Source organism: Chrysemys picta, chromosome 5, assembly GCF_011386835.1.
Source record: "Chrysemys picta bellii isolate R12L10 chromosome 5, ASM1138683v2, whole genome shotgun sequence".
In the NCBI taxonomy this organism is placed as follows: Eukaryota; Metazoa; Chordata; order Testudines; family Emydidae; genus Chrysemys; species Chrysemys picta.
The window spans coordinates 16,956,330-16,976,514 of record NC_088795.1 but is presented as its reverse complement, the minus strand read 5'-3'; the positions used below and the strand labels follow the sequence as shown (position 1 = coordinate 16,976,514).

The following is a 20,185-nucleotide window of genomic DNA, read 5'->3' as shown; positions in this document are numbered from 1 at the left end:
AATCCTCTTTTCACTGAGACGGAATAATTTAGACACACCTTTGCAAAACAGTAGGTGGGGAAATGGTTTTAAAGACATAAAAAAGCAACCCTCCCCGATAGCTCTAGAGCACCATGTGGTTGTTCAGGGCATTGTGTCTAGCCCAGGGAGAGCCCTTGCCAACTCTCACTGAAGTCAATGGAAGATTTAAATGGGAGTTGGATTGGACCACTGGAGCGCATATGAAAGTTGCAAGACTGACCTTAGCCAGAATTAGCAGAGTACTTACCACAGAGTGCTACTAGTGCCGCTTGAGACACTGAAACAGTGTAATGCATACTGAGTAATGGATGGGGTCATTCATTGTCCCTTCAAGCATCTGGAGAGTGGAGAACTGTAGGCGATATTATTTGGAATGGCATCCCAGAGAGCCACAAAGTAACCATGAAGTAGGCACTTGACATTGCATTGCAATGTCTGCTTCATTGCTTTGCCTGAATAGGTGATGACATTGTGTTGTGAGGATGCAATGTCACAGACCAAACAAAGAGAGGTCAGGATGCCCTCGGAGGACGTTGTGGCTTTCTAGGCTGACTAAGTGCTCTGCAAAGAGCAGATCACTGTTATAGAATGTCAAAAGTAGATATACTGACCTCAGTGAGGTTTTTTTTATTATGAATTGTTGGTGCTCTTTTTTTGTTTGCCCAGCTCCAGATTTTAAAAAAGGGATTGCTTTAAAATACTTATAAGCATACAACAATTTTTGTGCATTGGTGCTTTTTGTTATTTTAATTACAATGGACTTGGGTCACTCCTGCTGGGTCGGGAGGTTGCAATTTGATTCCTTCTGTGCCAGGTCTGGCCAGTTCATTTTAGATGGAGAAGTTATCTCCAAAGCAAGGTGCTGGAATCTGGCAGGGGAAGGCAGTTTTAATTCAGAGCCATGCAGAGGTGAAAGTAAGCTGGTACGGTCCAGTACGGCATACCGGCAAGAGCTGGTACGCCGTGCCATACCAGGACTGGCTTCCCCAGGCCGGCGATTTAAAGGGCCTGGGGCTCCTGGCAATGGGAGCTTGCTGCCGGAGCCTCAGTGTAGCAGCGGCAGCCGGAGGCTCCAGCAGTGATTTAAAGGGCCCGGGGTGGTAGCGGTGGCCAGAGCCCCGGGCCCTTTAAATTGCACCTGAGCCCCGGGGCTCCTGGCTGCCTCTGCAGCTGGTAGCTCCAGGGGTGATTTAAAGGATCGGGGCTCCCAGCCGCCACTACCGCAGCTGGAGCCCCGGGCCCTTTAAATCTTGATTTAAAGGGCCCAGGGATTTAAAGGCCCCACCTCTTCCGGTTATGAAATCCTGGGGCCATGTCTCCCTAGGAACCTACCAGCTGGCCTGGAAATGGACTGGATCAATTGTCCTGAGCATCCTATCCATGTTCCCTCTCTGCCCAGCACCATCCACTATTTGCTTGGGACAACCAGCTCTGGGTCCCCTGGAGAATGGAGGTTTTAGTCACCATGCATTTCTACGATCACCCCATTCTCCTCTTCAGGTGGACTTTCCACAAGTAAGGAATTACAGCCCAGGTTTCGCTGCAAGAGAATTGAGCTGTTTATATATTAACAAACCAAAATACATATGTATGTATAAAAGCAAATGGGTATATTTACAATTTGGACCTAATTCTGCACTTATTAACTCTAGTGTAAATCAAGAATAACATCATTGATGTCAATGGACATACAACTGTGTAAATGCGGTGTAAGTTGGAGGAGAATCAGGCCCTTTATTTTCATACATAATATTTCCTTTTTTCTGTTCTACATCCATACACCCTCATTTGGGGGGGGCTATCTTATTTTGGCTGTTGAAAATTTATGAGACTGTAACTTTTCAGCTAGCTGTACACAGATTTTTCATACACGCACATGAAAAAATGTAATCTATAAAGACACTTACTGAGCTGGTAAAAAAAATTATGTTTTTTCAGATTTTCTTTTCCCTTCCCAAAACTCAGAGAAAAAAACGGGAGATTAGTTCTTGATGTCAGTTGACATTTTTATGCCAAATTTTTAAGAACAAAAAATATTATTAAAAAAGACCCGGAAAATATATTATTCTTACGAGTTTTTCATGCAATATGATGCAAAATTAAGACCATATTTGGCCTGCATCCATGATTTCAATGCCTAATGACAATGGCAGTTCTGTTTATCAATTAAGGGATTAATTTGATCCTAACTGTATATTAATTCAACTATGCCAATTATTCTTAAAATTATTAGGATACTTCACTTTAAAGGCATATGAGGCCAGAGTCCGCCGTACAACTTCTACCTTCAAAGGTCACTTCAGTTGAGCCAAATCTTGCTATCCTTAATTCAATTAATTGAATCAGAATTTGACCCACTACACGGAGGGCCTTATTCTGATGTCACTTACACTGATCTAAATCAGGAGTGACTCCACTGAGTCAATAAAGTTACTTCAGTTTCAAACTGGCATAAATAATCAGAATCTGACCCCCAAAATACAGGCCTGCTTGACAATTCATTTTATATAAGATCATCATTCTCTAAAAGCCTAATCAATAGTTTCACTGTGCAAAGAGCCACTGAATGAATTGATCAGCAGCACTGTTGATCCCACTATAATTTGTACCGGAAGAAATTATATAAACTACATAATGGTGCAATACTGCATAATAGTGTATAGTATCGTACATAAATATATGTGAGGAACGTGCTATGCTTGCTGCTACGCCAGTGGTTCTCAAACTATTGTACTGGTGACCCCTTTCACATAGCAAGCCTCTAAGTGCGACCCCCCCTTATAAATTAAAAACACTTGTTTATATATTTAACACCATTATAAATGCTGGAGGCAAAGTGGGATTTGGGGTGGAGGTTGACAGCTCACGACCCTCCATGTAATAACCTCGCGACCCCCTGAGGGGTCCCGACCCCCAGTTTGAGAACCCCTGTGCTACGCCTTTCTGATTAAGAGAGAATTTTGCCCATGGAAATATTCGGGTTACAATATGCTTTGAAAAATGAATAAAATAAACCCACTTTTATAAAGCTATTTTGGAATATCATAAATGTTCCCATCTGATCCTGCAATCCCTGAGCATACACATCTCTTTTTTATTTCAGGGGGAGCTCTGGTATACAAGAAAAATACAAGATCGGGCCTTTGAGATTTGATTGAACCCACATCAGCAAGGATATTCAGATTGAAGGACAGAGTAGTTCTGTATCAGAAGCACGTTCAGACGGTACCTGTCCCATCCTTAATCTTTTTCAGCCTAGGAATTGCAACCTGTATGATCTAGAAATGTAGATATCTTATATAGCAAGGGCCCAATTCCAACTTCAGATATATGATGTGTCTACTTCTATAGCCTCATTACTGTAGCATCTGAGCACCTCATGATCATTAATGGATTTTATCTTCACAACCCCACTATAAATTGGGGAAATGTTATGCCCATTTTTCAGAAGGAAAACTGGGGCAGATGGTAGCTGAAGTGATTTGCCCAAGTTCACACAGGAAGTCTATAGTTATGCCAAGAACTGAACCAGTCCAATGCTCTCTCTGACTAGAACAGTTTGTTTACCTGCAGCATCCACAGGTTTGGCCAATCGCGGCTCCCACTGGCCGCGGTTCGCAGTCCCAAGCCAATGGGGGTTGCGGGAAGCAGTGCGGGCCGAGGGATGTGCTGGCCGCCACTTCTCGCATCCCCCATTGGCCTGGAGCGGCGAACCGCAGCCAGTGGGCGCTGCAATCGGCTTAACCTGCGGACGTGGCAGGTGAACAAACCGGCCTGGCCCGCCACAGTGCTTACCCTTGCGAGCCGCATGCCAAAGGTTGCTGACCCCTGGACTAGAACATCCTTCCACAGATTTCAATAGGAGAGACACAAGCATATTTCTGGCTAGAAGGGGGCCCTGTATTTTCTCTTCTGACCTCACAGTCACACTGCAGCTCTCCTATCTTTAGCATAACTTCTGCATTAGAAGAGTAGGCCACAGAATTGTTGATTCACTTGGGTTCTTCCATCCTCCCAGCTCTGCATATTCTCAGTTTTTATGGTTTATGTGACCCAAAAAGGCACAGATAACCTAACATGAGAAGTGATTTGCACGCTGCTGTTTGAAACAGACAGTTTTTGAGCCAATATAACAGGCCATCTGCTGCCTTCAGTCCGTTTTTTTACTCTATGTAGGAGCTGTGCTGTGGATCAGAGATAGCGTGTAGCCTAGTGACATGGAAGCAGTTGCCAGTCTCATAGGTGACAACCAGTGCAGATTTGTAGCCATAATGAAACGCACTGGAGACAGGACCAGGGCACCACTTCCCATGACAAAAACCCGCAGAAGAAGGTTCAGAGGGGAAATAAACTCTTTGCAAGGTGCATAGAACAAGCAGTGGTTCTACCTCTCAAGCCTCATGATCCGCAGGCAGCATTGACACTGAGACCCTGTGCCCGCCTTTGGGTCTGGGCCTCAGATCCTCAACGGTATTTAGGCTCCTAATTTCTATTGATATCAATGGAAGTTAGGAGCCTAAATACTTTTGAGGATCTAGGCATGGGTCCCCAGTGCTGCCCCACCACTTCCTGGCCACACAGCTCTGTTGGAGCCTTTTTGCAGGAGGCTCCTCTACTACATCTGTTCTTGGGCCTCGCTTACATGGAGAGGTTTGGGAAGTAAATGCAACCCCTTCCCCTTGTGTCTGTGCAGGGTATGTGGGTTAACAAGGTGCACTTCCCCTCAAGCCACCCGGTCCCGCCCAGCCAATGCCTAGGAACAAAGGAGTTAGATCAAACCAGTGGTTTGATATTCTGTCTCTGACATTAGCCAATACCACGTGCTTCCGATGAAGTTGAAACAACCCATCAATGGACAATTATGGATTTACCTGCTCATTTGGGAATCTGCTTCATAAATCCCATGAGTTAGTGGGTGATTTATACCTGATGTGGTATTTTGCTTATTAAAAAAATGTATTTAACCAATCGGCGGTCACTGTGCATGTGCTCATTATCCATATAAACATCTTACCCTCTCCTGAATCCTACTAAACTCTTAGGTGGAGATTTTCAGAAGTCACTGGTGATATTGTGTACCTCAAGTTTTGGGTGCCCACCTTGAGACACCTCAGAGGGGGGTGAGTGTTCAGCATTTATTGAAAATCTGACCTCTTTCAAGTGTCTCAAGTTGGGCACTCAATATCACTTGTCACTTTTGAAACTTTTGGCCTCAGTGATGTGTTGTGGCAATGAACTCAACCCATTAATTAGTCACTGTTTTTAAAACAAATTCTGTTCACTAACTGTAAATTTGTCACCTTTCTGTTTCATTGAATATTGCCTTGTTCTTGAATTCTCCAAAGAGATAGTTAAGAGCACCTGATCATAGGTTATTCTGTGTACCTCTATAATGCTACCTCTTAGGCCCTCATCCTAAAAACTGCTCTATGTGAGTGAACCCCTGTGTCCCTGGGGAGCCCTAAGGTCCACCTATAGGGAAAAACTTTTGAGACTAAGGTCCTTCTGATTTCCGCCCTAGATAAAATGATATCAGTCTTTTCAATCTCTCCTCATAAAAAAGTCTCTGATCATTTGTTGTTTCTCTCTGAACCCTTTCTGTTTCCACTACTCCTTTTTTAATATGGTGTGACCAGAACTGAACACAATATTCCAAGTGAGGGCAGAACATCAATTTATAAAATGTCATTATAATATTTTCAGTATTATTTTCTATCCCATTCTTCATCCATTTGTATATTTTGTTTCCTTTTTAGAATGCTGCTGCACATTCAGCTGAGGTTATTTCCCCCAATAACACCCAGGTCTTTTTTCTGGAGTGGTTACACTGAATTCAGAACCCAGAAATGCTCAACCCATTCCTTGCAATGTGCATTTTCTTGCCTTTGTCAACACCATCTTTCATATGACCCATTAATCTAGATGCATACGGTCCTGCTGAAGTTCCTCAGAACCTTCTCTAATCTTGATATACTCAAATAATTTAGGGTCAGCTGGAAAACATGCCACTCTGCTGGTCCAGCCCTCTTCCAGTTCCCTAATGAATATATTAAACAACATCCTTGGGGCCCCCTCTATTAACCTTTTGCCATGTTCAGAACCAATCCCTATTTCTTGTCTCTTGGCCAGTTTTTAATGCATGGCAGTACTTTTCATCACACCCCATGTCTATTGAGTTTTCTTGACTTCACTCCCTTGGCTCAGACCTTCCCCACTTGTAGAACTTTGAACCCTCCTTTCCCGGGTCACTGAGAAGGTGGGAATGTGGCTGTGGAAGTAGCTTACGGCCCCTTTTCCACCTGAGAACAGTGTGATCTCTGCACAGGGGCCCTCCTCTGCTCCTGGATCCTTCGCAGTTATTTGGCAAGTCTACGGACCTTTACTTTTTGTGTGAACAACCCTGACTGTGTAATGCCTCTGAAATTCATGACCCTCTTCTCACATCTCCCCAAGAGGCTTCAGGAAAACACACTGGATCTTGGAACTTCCCTGATGAAGAATTCTGATGATGAGCTTCAGTCACTCAAAATATCCCTTTGGCCATGAGTATCTCAGATGCTCTCCTATGTTGCAGCTTGTGTGATGAAGCCTCACTTATGGGTAAGACTATGTTTATGTCACAGAGGTTATGGCAGTCAATGAATCCATGACTTCCAGAGACCTCCATGACATTCTTTGCTTCAGCCCCAGGGGCTGCAGGACTGGAGCTGGCAGCCAGCAGGGCCCTGGCAGGGTCCCAGCGACAAGCAACAGCAGTGACAGGCAACAGGGGGCCCCCTGCAAGGTTCCAGGGACAGGTGAGACTCCTGAGGGGGCCCTCCTCAGGGTTCCAGCGATGGGCAACACCCTCACACAGGGGAGTGGATGCATCGGGCAAGCGACTGGGGGTGTCCCCTTTTCTCTTTGGGAAATATGGCCACCCTGCAGCTCCCAGCCACCATTGGCGGAGAGCCCCTCCACCCCCAAGATTCCAGCTGCCGCAGGCAGAGGGGGAACCCCACAGCTCCCAGCCACCACGGTGGTGGGGGAAACCATGGAGCCACAGCAGCAAAAGTCACAGACAGGTCACGGCTTCTGTGAATTTTTGTTTATTGCCTGTGACTTGTCCGTGACTTTTCCTAAAAATAGCCACGACAAAATCTTAGCCTTATTTGTGGGTACAGGGCAAGAGAACGTGTTCCAAGTCTTAATCAAATCATTTTAAAGATGTTCCTGTCTAAGTAAGAAGCAACAGAACAAACAAGGCTGAACTCCAGAGGATACTATTCGCAGTTGGTGTATTATGTCCAGTGAAGGAAATTAGAGATTCTGTTTGTCTAAGCATCAATCTAAGATGTATTGCCGGGGCTATAGAGGGGTTGTATATGTATGTATGGGTCAAACACTGATGCTGGTTCCCCTTTTCCACCTGTGCAGGAGGAGGGGATTGCAGAGGAAGAGTGGATGATGACAGGAAGGAGAAGGATTCACACTTCTACATGCTCGCTGCCACACACAAGAGCCTGGGGAAGCAACTTGGCCACCAGGCTGGTGGGTCTGTGAATCAAGAGAAGGGGAGGAAGAAAAACATGTTTAGGAGGGTGCTAAAGAGCAGCTGGTTATCCATGCTGAGCCTGGCAGCATTAATTTCCACTCTGCACCTGCACCCCTCTTGGTGATTTTGCGCAACTGTAGGCAGGACAGCCAATGACAGCATGACTCCTGGAGTACCTATGTTCCCAGGAGGACAGGAAGGTTGGAGAGAACAGTGGACAGATCGCTCCTTTGCTGGCTGAGTGCGTCTTTCCCCACTGATTCTGAGAATCAATGGGTTCAGATGCCTGACGTCCCCAGCCACCTCCTCTGGAATCCCCAACACTGTCTCCTCAAGCGGTTCATTAGCTGGAAACTCTATGAGTTGAAACAGAGACCTAATAACTTCACCCACCGGCAGATCCACACACCAATGCCTGGAAAAGATTAAAGGGACAGAATCTAGTATAAGTTTGGCTTTCCTGGCCATGCATACAACCTTCTAGGTTTTGTGAATGAGCCTCAAAAATGGCCAAATGGAGCCCTCTGTAAGGTTCAATAGCTATAAAAAAAATGTGATGAGTTAAGGACAGAATATGAGATGGTATCACAGTTTTTAGTACAGCTCTGCTATTAATTAATGCAAAATTATCCTTTCTTTTAGGAAGAATTACACTGAATGTGGATAGAATGTGAGGCACTCAGCTATGCCCAGGTGCAGCCCTGTGCCTGAATAGAACTGATTGCATGATCAGGGCCTAAATTATTTACTATGGGCCAGATTCTGTAAGTGCTCTTTGAGCAGAACTCCCACTTGAATCAACCAGCATTCCACATCCAGAGGTGATACAGAACCACACCCTATGTTTTTAATGTTCTTTTTAAAGCACCACCAGCTCTTTCTGCCATTTTGATTTCCAATAATAGGACTTTTGCACAGTAATAGTAAGACCTGAACGGTAGTCAAAGCCAATAACAGCAAGACAGGAGCTCCTCCAGGAGGAGATGGGTATTCGCATTTCTCCTGAGTTTTAGGTTTAAACAAAAGTATCTTGTTGCTTCACTCAAACAATACGAAACATAAAAAAGGAAAGAATGACAAAGTTATAAGTAGGAAGTTATGAAAGACAGGACAAAACATGACGCATCTGTTCAGATTTTAAGTGGCAGTATGGTCTAGTGGTTCGAGCATGGAAATAGACGTCAGGAACTCCTAAAGTCTAATAGTGACTGCCACTGGCTTGTGACGTAGGGGTGGATGAGTCATCTGGGGTGTGATGTTCAAAAGTGTTCAGTTTTCATTTCCTTCAATGGGAGCCGAGCTAAGCCAGTGCAGCGTGCTTTTGAAAATCTCTTGCTTGTAGCTTCATTTTCAGAGGTCCTGAGCACTCACAATTGCTACTGACATCAACTGGAGTTGCTCAGCTATTAAACGTTCTACCTCTATTTTCTCAGATCTAACATGCGGCTAATAATATTTGCTTCATCACATGGCTGCTCAGAGGATTAATTAGTTGAAATGGGGTTCTGTTCTGAAAAGTGACTATAAAGATGATACTGAAGGGTTCCAGGTTTGTTGTCTCTTCATTATTTCCATATCAAATGTGTACTGTTTACTATTAAATTGATGTTTTCTCTTACTACCAGCCTTGCAGATGGAACCTGGGAACCAAAAATCAAACTGGTTTCTTTCCCTCTTGTGCACAATCATCTGTAATAGAGGTTCTGGCAGCAAAATTCTTCCCTCGGTGATACCTGTGCAGCCAGGTTGTCTGCCAGTTCTGCCTCTGGTGACAAGTGTGTAACACCATTGCTTTCACTGGGGTTGCATAGATGTAACTGATTGGAACCTAGAGCAAAATTCTGTTGCTGATGCACTTGTAGAAGTAGAACACAATTCCTGCTGGTTTAGCTGTATTGGCTGTCCAAGGCTAACAAGTAGTACACACTTATTTTTGTGGAGTAATAATTAGTTATGATTTTGAATACTGGAGGAGAGCAGATCTGTTGAGTAAGGTAATATTTTACCTAGTCACATTTTGTAAAGGACATTTTGAATACCCTATGGTCCTTTACATTTTCAAAGCACTATCTACATGTGCTAGGTATTACTAAATCCTATATTATCTAGTTTCTTCTTTAATGATATGGATGAAGGAATAAACAGTGGGTTTATGAAAATAACAGATGAATTGGGTGAAACTGTGAACACCAGTAAAGACAGGGGAGATAATAATCCCAAGAGACATGCAGAGATTCATCTTGGGAAAAGGTAAACTGTTACAGCTGAGGGGAAAGAATCCAAAATAGGCACTCAGTTGGAGAGAGACATAAAATGAAATCAAGAAGCTAAAAAATTTAGAATGAGTAACAGCAAATAAATAAATGAAATGCTGACCATAAAACGTATTCGACTGTAGGAAAGTCTCAGGAAAAGTGATGGGAGCCCCATTGCGTGACAGATTTTAAAACAAGGCTTAGTCGAGTATTATTCAGACTTGGACAATAGGTGAAAACGCTGCATTATCAGGAAATAAATTAACTCCCGTGGGTGGCCTTTTCAAACGCGGTCCACCATGCCTTAACTCTACTCCCATTAAAATCAAGGGAAGTTTCACCAGTGATTTCAGTGGGAGCAGTTAAGCCAACACTGAGCTATTTTGAAAATCCTGCCCCGTAGTCCTAGACCGTTTTCTTCTTTGTGGGTCAAATTCTGGGCCAGCTGACACCTTCCTGCACGCCCCCTTATTTCAATAGGCTGGTAAAGGGGCCGGTGACTCTCCAGCTGTTCTGCGGGACTCACTCCAATTATATACCCTTTCTCCCCATGGTCTGCTCCCTCCTCCTCCTCTTAAACTTGCTTTGCCAGAGCCTTTCACCGCGGGGAGCCCTGGCCTAGATCTAAAACTCTGGGGTCTCTCCTCATAGGGATTTCTAGGCTATAAGGAGCCCAGGGGCCTCTCTCCGTGTGTTGGGGGCGGGGGAATAGGGGGCTGAGACAAGGGCCAGTGGCAATAGGGCGAGGCACCGGCGGAGGGAGGACTGGAGGGATGTCACAGGCTGAGCTAGCGCAAGGCAGACAGCTGGGTGGGTGGGTGCTTTCGTGGGGAGGGAATGGGGCTCCCTTCCCCCCAGCCACCCATCAGCAGGCGTCCCCCTGCTCCATTTGGAAGAGCCTTGAACCCAAACAAAGCTGCACTAGGCCGCTGGCGGACGGAAGGACTCTGCGCCCCTGGCTTCCTACAGGGGCTGCACCTGTCCGGGGCCTTGTCCGCTTCAACCGCCCCAACCTCGCAGCGGCTCCCTGCCCAGCGATCACAGGCTCGCTCCACCCTGGGGCCCCGGGCCCGATCCTGCCGCGGCTGAAAGCCAGGGGCCCGCGGCCACCGGGTGCTCTCTGATGTGGAGCCCACCGCAGGGGCTGAGCTCTGAAATTACCGCGCGGTAGCGCTGCGTTATTCACAGAGGCAGCGGGCGGGCTCCTCCAGTCCTGTCCTCCCGCTGCATTTCCTCGGCTCTCCTCCTTGTATCCCGCTGCCCCGGCCGCTCACAGAGTAGCTACAATAGCTACTGTCCCGAGCTCTCTGCGACTGCCTGCCCCTCGGGGGAGCAACCCGCTCGGAGAGCAGGTGGCCCGAAGGACCAGGCCATACAGACAGCGCGCTAGTGACCAGTGCAAAGCTTCACTACAGCCGCCGAGTCTCGATCCGAGTGACATGGACATCAATCATCTAGAGCCATCTAGTCTCGAGCTGATGTAGGGCCACAGAACCTATTCCCACGGCCTGCATCTCAGTCGTCTTTAGCTCTTTATACTCACATAGTCTGCAACAAGCCAAATTCACACCCATATAATCTAATCCCGCAGTGTCTATCTAAATTATAACCACATCATCTAGATTCCAGATTCCGAGGCCAGAAGGGACCAGTGTGATCACCGAGCCTGATCTCCTGCATATCACAGGCCTGAGAATATTTTATATAAACACACCTAATCTATGTATATTTATAGCCACTAATCTCATTTATATCCATGTAATATACATATATGTGTGTGTGTGTGTGTGTGTGTGTGTGTGTGTGTGTGTGTGTGTGTGTGTGTGTGTGAAGATAGATTAGATGAAGCTATGGAATTAAAGTTTGCACGTATAAAACACACACACATGTACAGTTCAGCTAGCAACAGTAGAATAAACCTTCCTGGTTGGCTACATGAGTAAGTTCTTCCCCACAGAGGCAAAGAGGCTGGGGCCCGACCCATCGCTTCGCACAGTCATAGGTGTATCTCAGTGATTTCCGGGGCAATGGGATCCGGCCTCTGCGCAGCAAATCCATTATTAACGAGTCAAAATGAATGAAATGAGACACACTGCGGTGGCAAAGGTAAAGTCAAAACGTTAAGTATAGAGTGAAACGGAGACATGAAACCCAGGCTTACTTGTTCAAGGCTAGTTGCAGGGCCAGATCCTGTGTCCTTTACCCACAGTACATATCAATGAGCGCATCCGCCTGGGGCAATGCACTCGGTGAGGATGAGAAATTAGGGTGAAATCCATTCTATTGGGTTTTTTTAAATAGTACTTATAGTTCTGCCCAACTTTGCAACATGACATACCAGCCTTATTGCATGCAAATAGCGTTATGCCTCAGGAGTTCAAATACACGTTTTTGCTTCTCTCTATTGCCTGGCCTTTCTCTGAACTTTTCTTATAACTCTTTCCCTCACAGGAAAGAGCGCGCGCGCGCACACACACACACACACACACACACTTTCCCTCACAGGAAAGCGCACACACACACACACAACTTTCCCTCACAGGAAAGAGCGCGCGCGCGCACACACACACACACACACACACACACACACACTTTCCCTCACAGGAAAGCGCACACACACACACACAACTTTCCCTCACAGGAAAGCGCGCGCGCGCACACACACACACACACACACACACACACACACACACTGCTGCCATCACAAGGTAACTGCACTTAGCTTCTCTCTAGCTGCACTCGCATCACTGTTCGTTAGAACGTTCAACCTGGTTTAAATTACCATCACTGCTGGTATTTGTCCCATCAAATAGTTGTATGTTTATAACTTCTTCTAATTACCAGTTATTTGACGCAGATTTGTGTTGTTTTGCTTAATCTCTAGCCCGGAGTGAAAAAAAAAAGGCTCACATGAGGACAGAAAAGAGCCCCCAGCTCGGGGAAGACAATCTGGCATGTTTACCTTTGCTCGCTCCAGTTGCTGGGCTCAGGTTTAGCTGATCTTTAGGAGGCCATAAAGGCAGAACATGGCCTCTGCCTCCAGCCAGCCCAAACCACGCTACAGATCCAGCTCCACGCATGGGGAGGGATAGATCCAGCTACACGCGTGGGGAGGGATAGATCCAGCTACACGCATGGGGAGGGATAGATCCAGCTACACGCATGGGGAGGGCTTGGGAATCCTACCCAAGACCCAGGCGCCGGGAAGGATTTCCTTGCTCCCCTGGTGCTGTCGGCCCCCCCGTGGCCCAGTGGCCGTCCCAGGGCAGAGAACTGAACTTACTTAAGAGATTGGCTTCATGGGAGCCGTTGACTTTGCCATCCGGGTGGATCTGCAGATGGAAGCCGATGCCCACCCTGCAATAGAGGCTGCCCGTCCTGCGCCCGGATGGGCTCCACTGGAAGCTGCTTCTCTCCGGCCCGCTTCCTTGGGAGGAGGAGGAGGAGGAGGGGGAGGAAGGTGATGAAACGGAGGAGGTGTTGCTGGTGCTGCTGGCACTGGCCGCCTGCCCGCGTTGCGCTCCGGGGGGCAGTTGCGCCAGGGCGCTGGTGAGGATCAGGTGGCTGAGGGAGAGGAGGCAGCGGAAGGACAAGCTCATTCTTCCAGCCGGGAGGGTGCCCAGCGCATCTTGCGAGCCAGGCTCCTGCTCGCTCTGCGCCGCGGCACGGGCTAGCTGCGCTGGGCAGGCATCGCTCCCCGGGCTGCAGCGCGCGAGGGAGATCCGGAGCGCAGCGCTGGCACACGGAGATATTTATAACCCGGGTGATCTCACTGGTCGGTGCACGCCTGGAGCCGAAAGGAGGCTCTCTCCTCCATCCGCCGCTTCCCGGCTGCGGGGCTGGGGGAGCCCTGCGTGGCCCCGCGAGGAAGAGGCGAAGGGCGGAGGGGAAGCAGCACCCATGGGCCCTGGGGGCGGGGGGGTGCGGATCGCACCAGAGGCCCGGCTGCGCCAGCGGCTCTTCACGCACCAGCGGGCTAATTCCTATCCAAGGGCAAAGGCTGCAAATAATTCATAACGGGGACGGCAAAATGGGCTCCCCGGAGAGGCGGCGGCGGATTGGGTCGCTGCCATAGGGCTGGGGGGTGAAGGGGGGGGATTCATTCCCCTCCTCCCCCTTAAAGATGCCGGCTCGGATTTTAAGCACCGGCCCCAAATGATTCCTAGAGACCCGCGGCGGAGTGGGGGTCCCGTGGGGCTTTCCCGATGCTCGGGCGGGCTGTGCATTAGGAACCCAAGGGAGAGCTTCCACTCCGTCGGGCGATGGTCTACCAAGCTGCTTGGGGCTGGGAGGGGGGGCCTGAATGGGAAAGGGGGGGCTAACTTCGGAATTGGGGGTGGCTTGCAAAAGGCAAGGGGCACTTAGATACGCCACTGGTGCGTCTCCCGGGGGAAAGTGCTCCTCGCTCACCTTCCGTGTCACAGATCCGTGCAAGTGGTTATTCAGCGCGTGCCCATCCGGAGAGGCAGGCGTCCAGGCATCCCCCGTGGGCGTGCGTGGCATACAGCCCCACTCCGGTGCGTGGCCTGGTCCCGCTGCCCCTTGGCAGCAGGCATGTGGGAGCTGTCTCTCCCTGCGGCTCTGCAGTTCCGGGGACCACACTGAATGATTGATGACAATGCGCACATGGGATTCAACCTTAAGAAACCTGAGAATAGCGCGTTTCTCTATATGCAACGCCCGCCTGTCATTTACCGGAGAAATATACCTTCCTGGCACGCTGGGAATGGCTCTGCCTGGAAACATGCTGAAAGTTTGAAGCCGTACTTCTGAACCATTATTCCTCTGGCACGCTAGTGAAAAGGGCATGCTCCTGACGGAATACGCCAATGCACAGAAGCCATGGCTGATACTCAGATACGGCCTGATGCATTATTAAGCACGGATTTAAAGCTTCCCATTTCAATAAAGAAAAGCATATAAAAGACATACCGATGTTCTAGAGCCGAAATTCTCCTGTTGGCAGAGTGCTTGACGTAAACCAAGCTATAAAAAGACATTCCTGTACTTGCGAAGCGCCAAAGCTGCTGTCGGAAAGCGAGTGGGGGGGGGGGGGGCGGAGAATACGTGTGTGTGTTCGTTTGTGTGTAGCTAGAGAAAAGGAGAAACCCAGTCCTGCACTCACGGATATCAGTGGGTATTTCAGTGTGAAATAATGCAGGATCCCAACCTTCGTGAGAGTTTGCTGCGAGGAACGTGGTGTGTTATAGGTGTAATATAATTCATATGTAATAATTTATACCTGAACATCTATACCACGCCACGTTTCTCACACCAAACTCTCACAAAGGTTATATATATATATATATATATATATATATATATATATATATATATATATATATATATATATTCCATATGCATGCATATACATACATATATATATATTATTTCTATTTTATTTTTATATATGTATTTATTTTATATTTATATTATTTTATATATTTATTTATGCATATGTAAGTATGCATATATATATATGTATGCATATGTGTGTGTGTGTGTATATATATGCATGCATATGTATATATACACAGATGTATGAGGTATATATGTATATATGTATATATTATTATTTCATATGAAGTATAGATAGATTAAAATACAATATAAATAGTATATATGCATGTATGTATGGTGTCTGTATATATAATATACTGTATACAGATATATGTATGTATAATATGTGTGTATATACACACACACATGATATATATGCCTACATACATAACACACACACCCCTCTACAACATTACCCCCCTAGAAAAAAGTCTGCGTTTTTCCATTGCAGTCTGTTTCAGATTTTGTGTCCTTCTGAACAACAGGTATGGTCTGAATATTACGGCTTTAAGCAGCTCAGAAACGCTCATGCAAATAAAATAAACACAAAGCTCCTTGCAATGCAAGTATGCCCCCGGGAGGAGTGTTCTCGTGTCTGTTGTTTATGCAGCGCTTGAAAGGGATTTTTGCACAGTCGATCCAGGAAAGTGTAACCACCACCACCCCGGACCCCCGCCAAGGGTTGCTTCCGGTGTGTTTATTAATTGGAATCAAGGCCCATCGCCTGGGGAAGGGCCAGGACCAGCCGTTTTGTAAGGCAGAGTCGTTTAGTTTCTTCTGTTCCCAATTCCCTGATTTTAAGTCAGCTAATGTAGTTGATACAACTGAATTAGTCCTAGAGGCCCCGATCCGAAATCTTGACCCAGGCCAGTCTCCCATCGACTGCAGCGGGAGTTTTGCCTGAGTAAGGACTGCAAGATCAAGCCCTCCGTGTCTTGCAGCCCGTTCTGCAAGCCCTGACCAACTACCCGACTGAGGACTGCGAGATGGGGCGCATTGACCAAGGTTAACGTTGTCTGTCATGGAAGCTCCTACTTACAGAGACACCAGGTGTCACAAGCCAGGAGACTGCAGTTTGGATTAGTTCCACAACCCCTCCCAGCCCCACAGTGGAGCCAATGGGATCTTTATCTTCGATTTTAATGGGGCCCAGAGTGCCACCCTCCAGGGATCCCACTTAGCAGCGACACAATGAAACGCCAAAGTTTTGCAAAGTCTTATTTCCCCTTGGGAAGGGCAAAGGGAAGCCCAAACACTTTCATTCCCACAGTTCACATGCAGCACACGTCAATGCAAACTCAACCTGCGTGGTCTGCTTTTACAAAAAATAAACAAGCTGGATGTGCATAGGATGCAGTGGTAAGTAAATCAGACCCATTTCTGAATGGACACTTTTGAATCCCATTTTGCAACAGTAAATCTGGTGCAAAGAATAGAAGTTCCTTTTGAAAAGTCAGATCAGGCATAGAGCGCTGGAAGGTGATTTTTCAGCGCCGTGTTAACTTTTTGATAACACAGCTGTTGTGTTGTAAGTGGTGGCAAAATAACTGTTAAACCTCCAAACAAAAGCAGCCTAAAATAAATGAAAAACATACAAAAGAAGTCTGTAAAGGGCCTATTCTTCACCCACAAAATGTCATTACGGGCGTATATACTCCTTATACTACACTTTCCCTGTAGCAATACAATGACACAGGTAATAACCAATTTTCCTGTTAAAATAGCAACTCTGACATTTTCGAAACCCACATATTATATCTTAAATTCCTGTAGAGAGATCAGAGTTAAAACGTGTCCATTTCGGCATAATCACGGCTTGAGAAGTTCAGAATTGGAGTTAGTTACAATGTAACTTTAAGAACAAAGCATTTGTACATTTCCTGGTCACCCTTTCCAACAAACATATTAATTGCTTTGAAATGAAAACTAGGGATACAATTCAATTCCTCCAGAAATGATTCTATAGATCCCCCTAAAGATAATAATGTTGATCTCAAATTGGAACTGTGTTAAACAAGTGTCTACAAATTGCAACTTCATTGGACTATAAAAGTAGCATTGGAATTGCATTCCGGAAAAGATAAAAGAATTAACCTGCAGGGGCAGTTTTCTCAAGACCGCAACCTGAAAGATTAAAAAGGTAAAAGAATATGAACAGCTGCACAACACGCACCTTACTATTATCCGCTATTGCGTCAATGAACTGCCATTATTCTCATCCGGAATGTTTCCCAGCCTATGTTTAACGTGATTCTGTTTGCCCATCTCGAGCACTGAGAACAGAAGTCACAATCAGATCAGCCGTGGGAGGTGATCCACACCAACCAGTTACCTTCTGCTTCTCACTGGGATAAACCAGACCTCCTTCGCCCCCATCTCGGCTCCAGCTGGCGAAGGATGCCCCGATCCCAACCCCCCGAAATACCGCTGACCCCAAAGAGCCGATTCACAAGCACGCCACGCGCTTCCGAATTCGCATGGCAATGTGTGTCTCGGCCCTGCCTGAGCTGGGAGGTCTTCTGAATCCGGTCCGCCTCTCACGGGAACCGGCCGGTCCAGCCCGACGCTTGGGATCCACCACACTGGCGGCTGCAGTAGCACACAGCCGTGGGCATGAGGGCACCCACCCAGGGGGAGGGGGAATTCAGACACAAAGAGAGGGGGAGCCGAATGCATTGGAAGGAGAGCTAAATCCAGGCTAGAGGCACCCTAGTGAATTTATTCTATTCTATCTATGAATCTAGACAGTATTTGGTCTTGCCATGAGGGCAGGGGACTGGACTCGATGACCTCTCGAGGTCCCTTCCAGTCCTAGAATCTATGAATCTATTGGGGGGGGGATTCCTGCGGGATTCCCCGTGTGGCCCCCCCACCAGCCAGCCAGCCACGCCGGCCGGTGCCTTGCAGCGTGTGTGTGGGGGGGGGTTATTTCAAGGAGCGGGGGGGGATAATAGTTGGTGCTGGGCCCGTGGGAGGCGTCATGCATTCGGTACCCACGCACACCCAGCCAGAGAGCTGTCACGAAAGCAGAGGGGTAACAACACCCCTTCCCATATACCATGAAGGAGCTTTCTGTACATTCACCGGACTACACTTCAAGCACTTTTTAAAGTAGCCACGGAGCCAGATTCTCCCCTGGTGTAAATTAGCTAGTTCCACTTGCTTCAATGGCCGATCTCCGCCGGCTGAGAATTTGGATCAATGTCTCTCAGTAATCAGTATCAGTGGCCCAGTAGTAAATGACCATCTAGATTCTCTGGGAGAGGAAAAGGGGGTTATTTTCTGTAGGGGGCGACCTGGAATGATATACATTTTACAAGATGCTCTTGGGTCCATTCAAATAACTGGTGGCTGACAAATATTGATAATGTCTGGATTCACACCACACCCGAGACGTGTCCCCATTGGTTAGAAAATGTCTCCGGACTTTTTCACTGTTTCCTTTTCCCAAATCCGTGTTTGTTATCTCTGGAGAAAGCCAGTTCGACGCTGCATGTAATGAAACAAGAATATTTTCATTGCCCTCCAGCTAACTTCAAAACCTTCACTCTTAATCCCAGGTAAACTCATTAGTGAAATCCTAGTTCCAAAGTCAATGGGAAATTTGCCATCGACTTGACTGGGACCAGGATGGCAATACCGCCCTACCACACAACTGTGTTGAACTTTTCCTAATGAGCAGATTTTAGTAAGAGAAAAAATTCTGAGAGTCCCCTCCTACGCTCAGGCACCCTCCGGATTTCTACCGCGCCTTTGAGGAGTCTAATTCAGGCCGCGGTGGTTGACGTGACACAGCTTTTCCCTCATGGGGCCCTTCAACTCCCACTGAAATCAACTGATAGGTTCCTATAGACTTCAGTGGGAACGGGATCGGGGCCACCACGGTCCCTCGGGTGACTTAAGCCAGAGGTGGTTTGGTCCACTCCTAACGATCCGGCTGCCTTTAAAGATAAAGGCGCAGGATCGAGCCCCCCCCCATTAGGGTCACGCTGGTCACTGGTTTTATAAACCGTTGGCCTGACATTAGCTCTGCTAGGACCATGGGAAAGTCTTGTCGACAGTGTGATTTCTGACCCCAAGCACAGAAAGCTGGGAACACGCTGTCGCTGCGTCCTGGACGTTTTTAAAAGAGAAAAGTCTCCCGCTCCCCAAATCCCTTTGTTAGATCGGCCTTTTAAAAGGCAGCTATCCAACGATCAGGGAATCTTATCTGCTGAACGGTCCCCACCTTTCAAACCAATGTGCCACAGGATGATTTGTTGGCTATAATTTCTCCTGCTTATTTTTTTCCCCTTCCCTCCGCAATATGGATTTCTACAGCCCTTAATTACAGTCATCAGCGCTAGCAAATGCGCTTTGTTTTCCACTGTGGTTCCCTCTCACTTGGCAGGATACACAGGGAAGCACCTGTTGTCTGGTTGTAGAGAGAAACACCTGTCAATGGAAGCACTAAGTAGCGACATGGGGGCTGTCAATTGGCAAATCTTGGGAGACTTCCCTATTGACAGCCGAAAGGAGCAGACACCTGTTCGGGGCTATTGAAGGCTGAATGACAGCTTATTGACTTCTGCCAGAAGATGTCAATAAATGACCCCCTCTGAGACTGGGAGCCCAGAGCTGCAACATCTGGTAATGAGCGCAGGAGTGTCACCAGATTCGAGGCATTCCTTTCGGAAAGAACAGAGCGGAACCGATTGCTGTGAATGTGTTTCGCGGATTATTACCGTTTGTTTTTAGTTCCGTGCGCAGGAGAGGGGATAACGGGGATCCGGGTTAGAAAGATGAATATTTAGTTTAACAGCAACCCTCTCCCCCCCTAGGATAATAGCCTGGTTATCACAGATGGTTATTGTTGCTTTTGCCATTGTAATGATCCCTGTTCACTAACACTGAGATATTAAAAGAATGATCTCATTGCTGTTCAGCAGGGCTGCATATTACTGAGTTTGTAAGTGCCTAGCACATTGGGGGCCAGCTCCTGGCCGGTCCTTAGGCACTACCATAAGAAACGTGATTAAGAAAATATCAAATAATA

At 47.1% G+C, this 20,185-nt stretch overlaps 1 protein-coding gene across 1 annotated transcript in view; it reads right to left on the bottom strand.

Moving 5' to 3' along the window:
* Positions 1 to 14,417, bottom strand: part of FGF5 (fibroblast growth factor 5) — a 31,129-nt gene extending 16,712 nt beyond the window's left edge. The window contains exons 1-2 of the mRNA XM_008165687.4: positions 14,221 to 14,417; positions 13,094 to 13,793 (exon numbers count right to left, since the gene is read on the bottom strand). Coding sequence (XP_008163909.2) covers positions 13,094 to 13,409 — 316 coding nt within the window. The 5' untranslated portion in view covers positions 13,410 to 13,793; positions 14,221 to 14,417. The remainder of the gene's footprint in view (positions 1 to 13,093; positions 13,794 to 14,220) is intronic.
* Between the last annotated feature and the right edge of the window lie 5,768 nt (positions 14,418 to 20,185).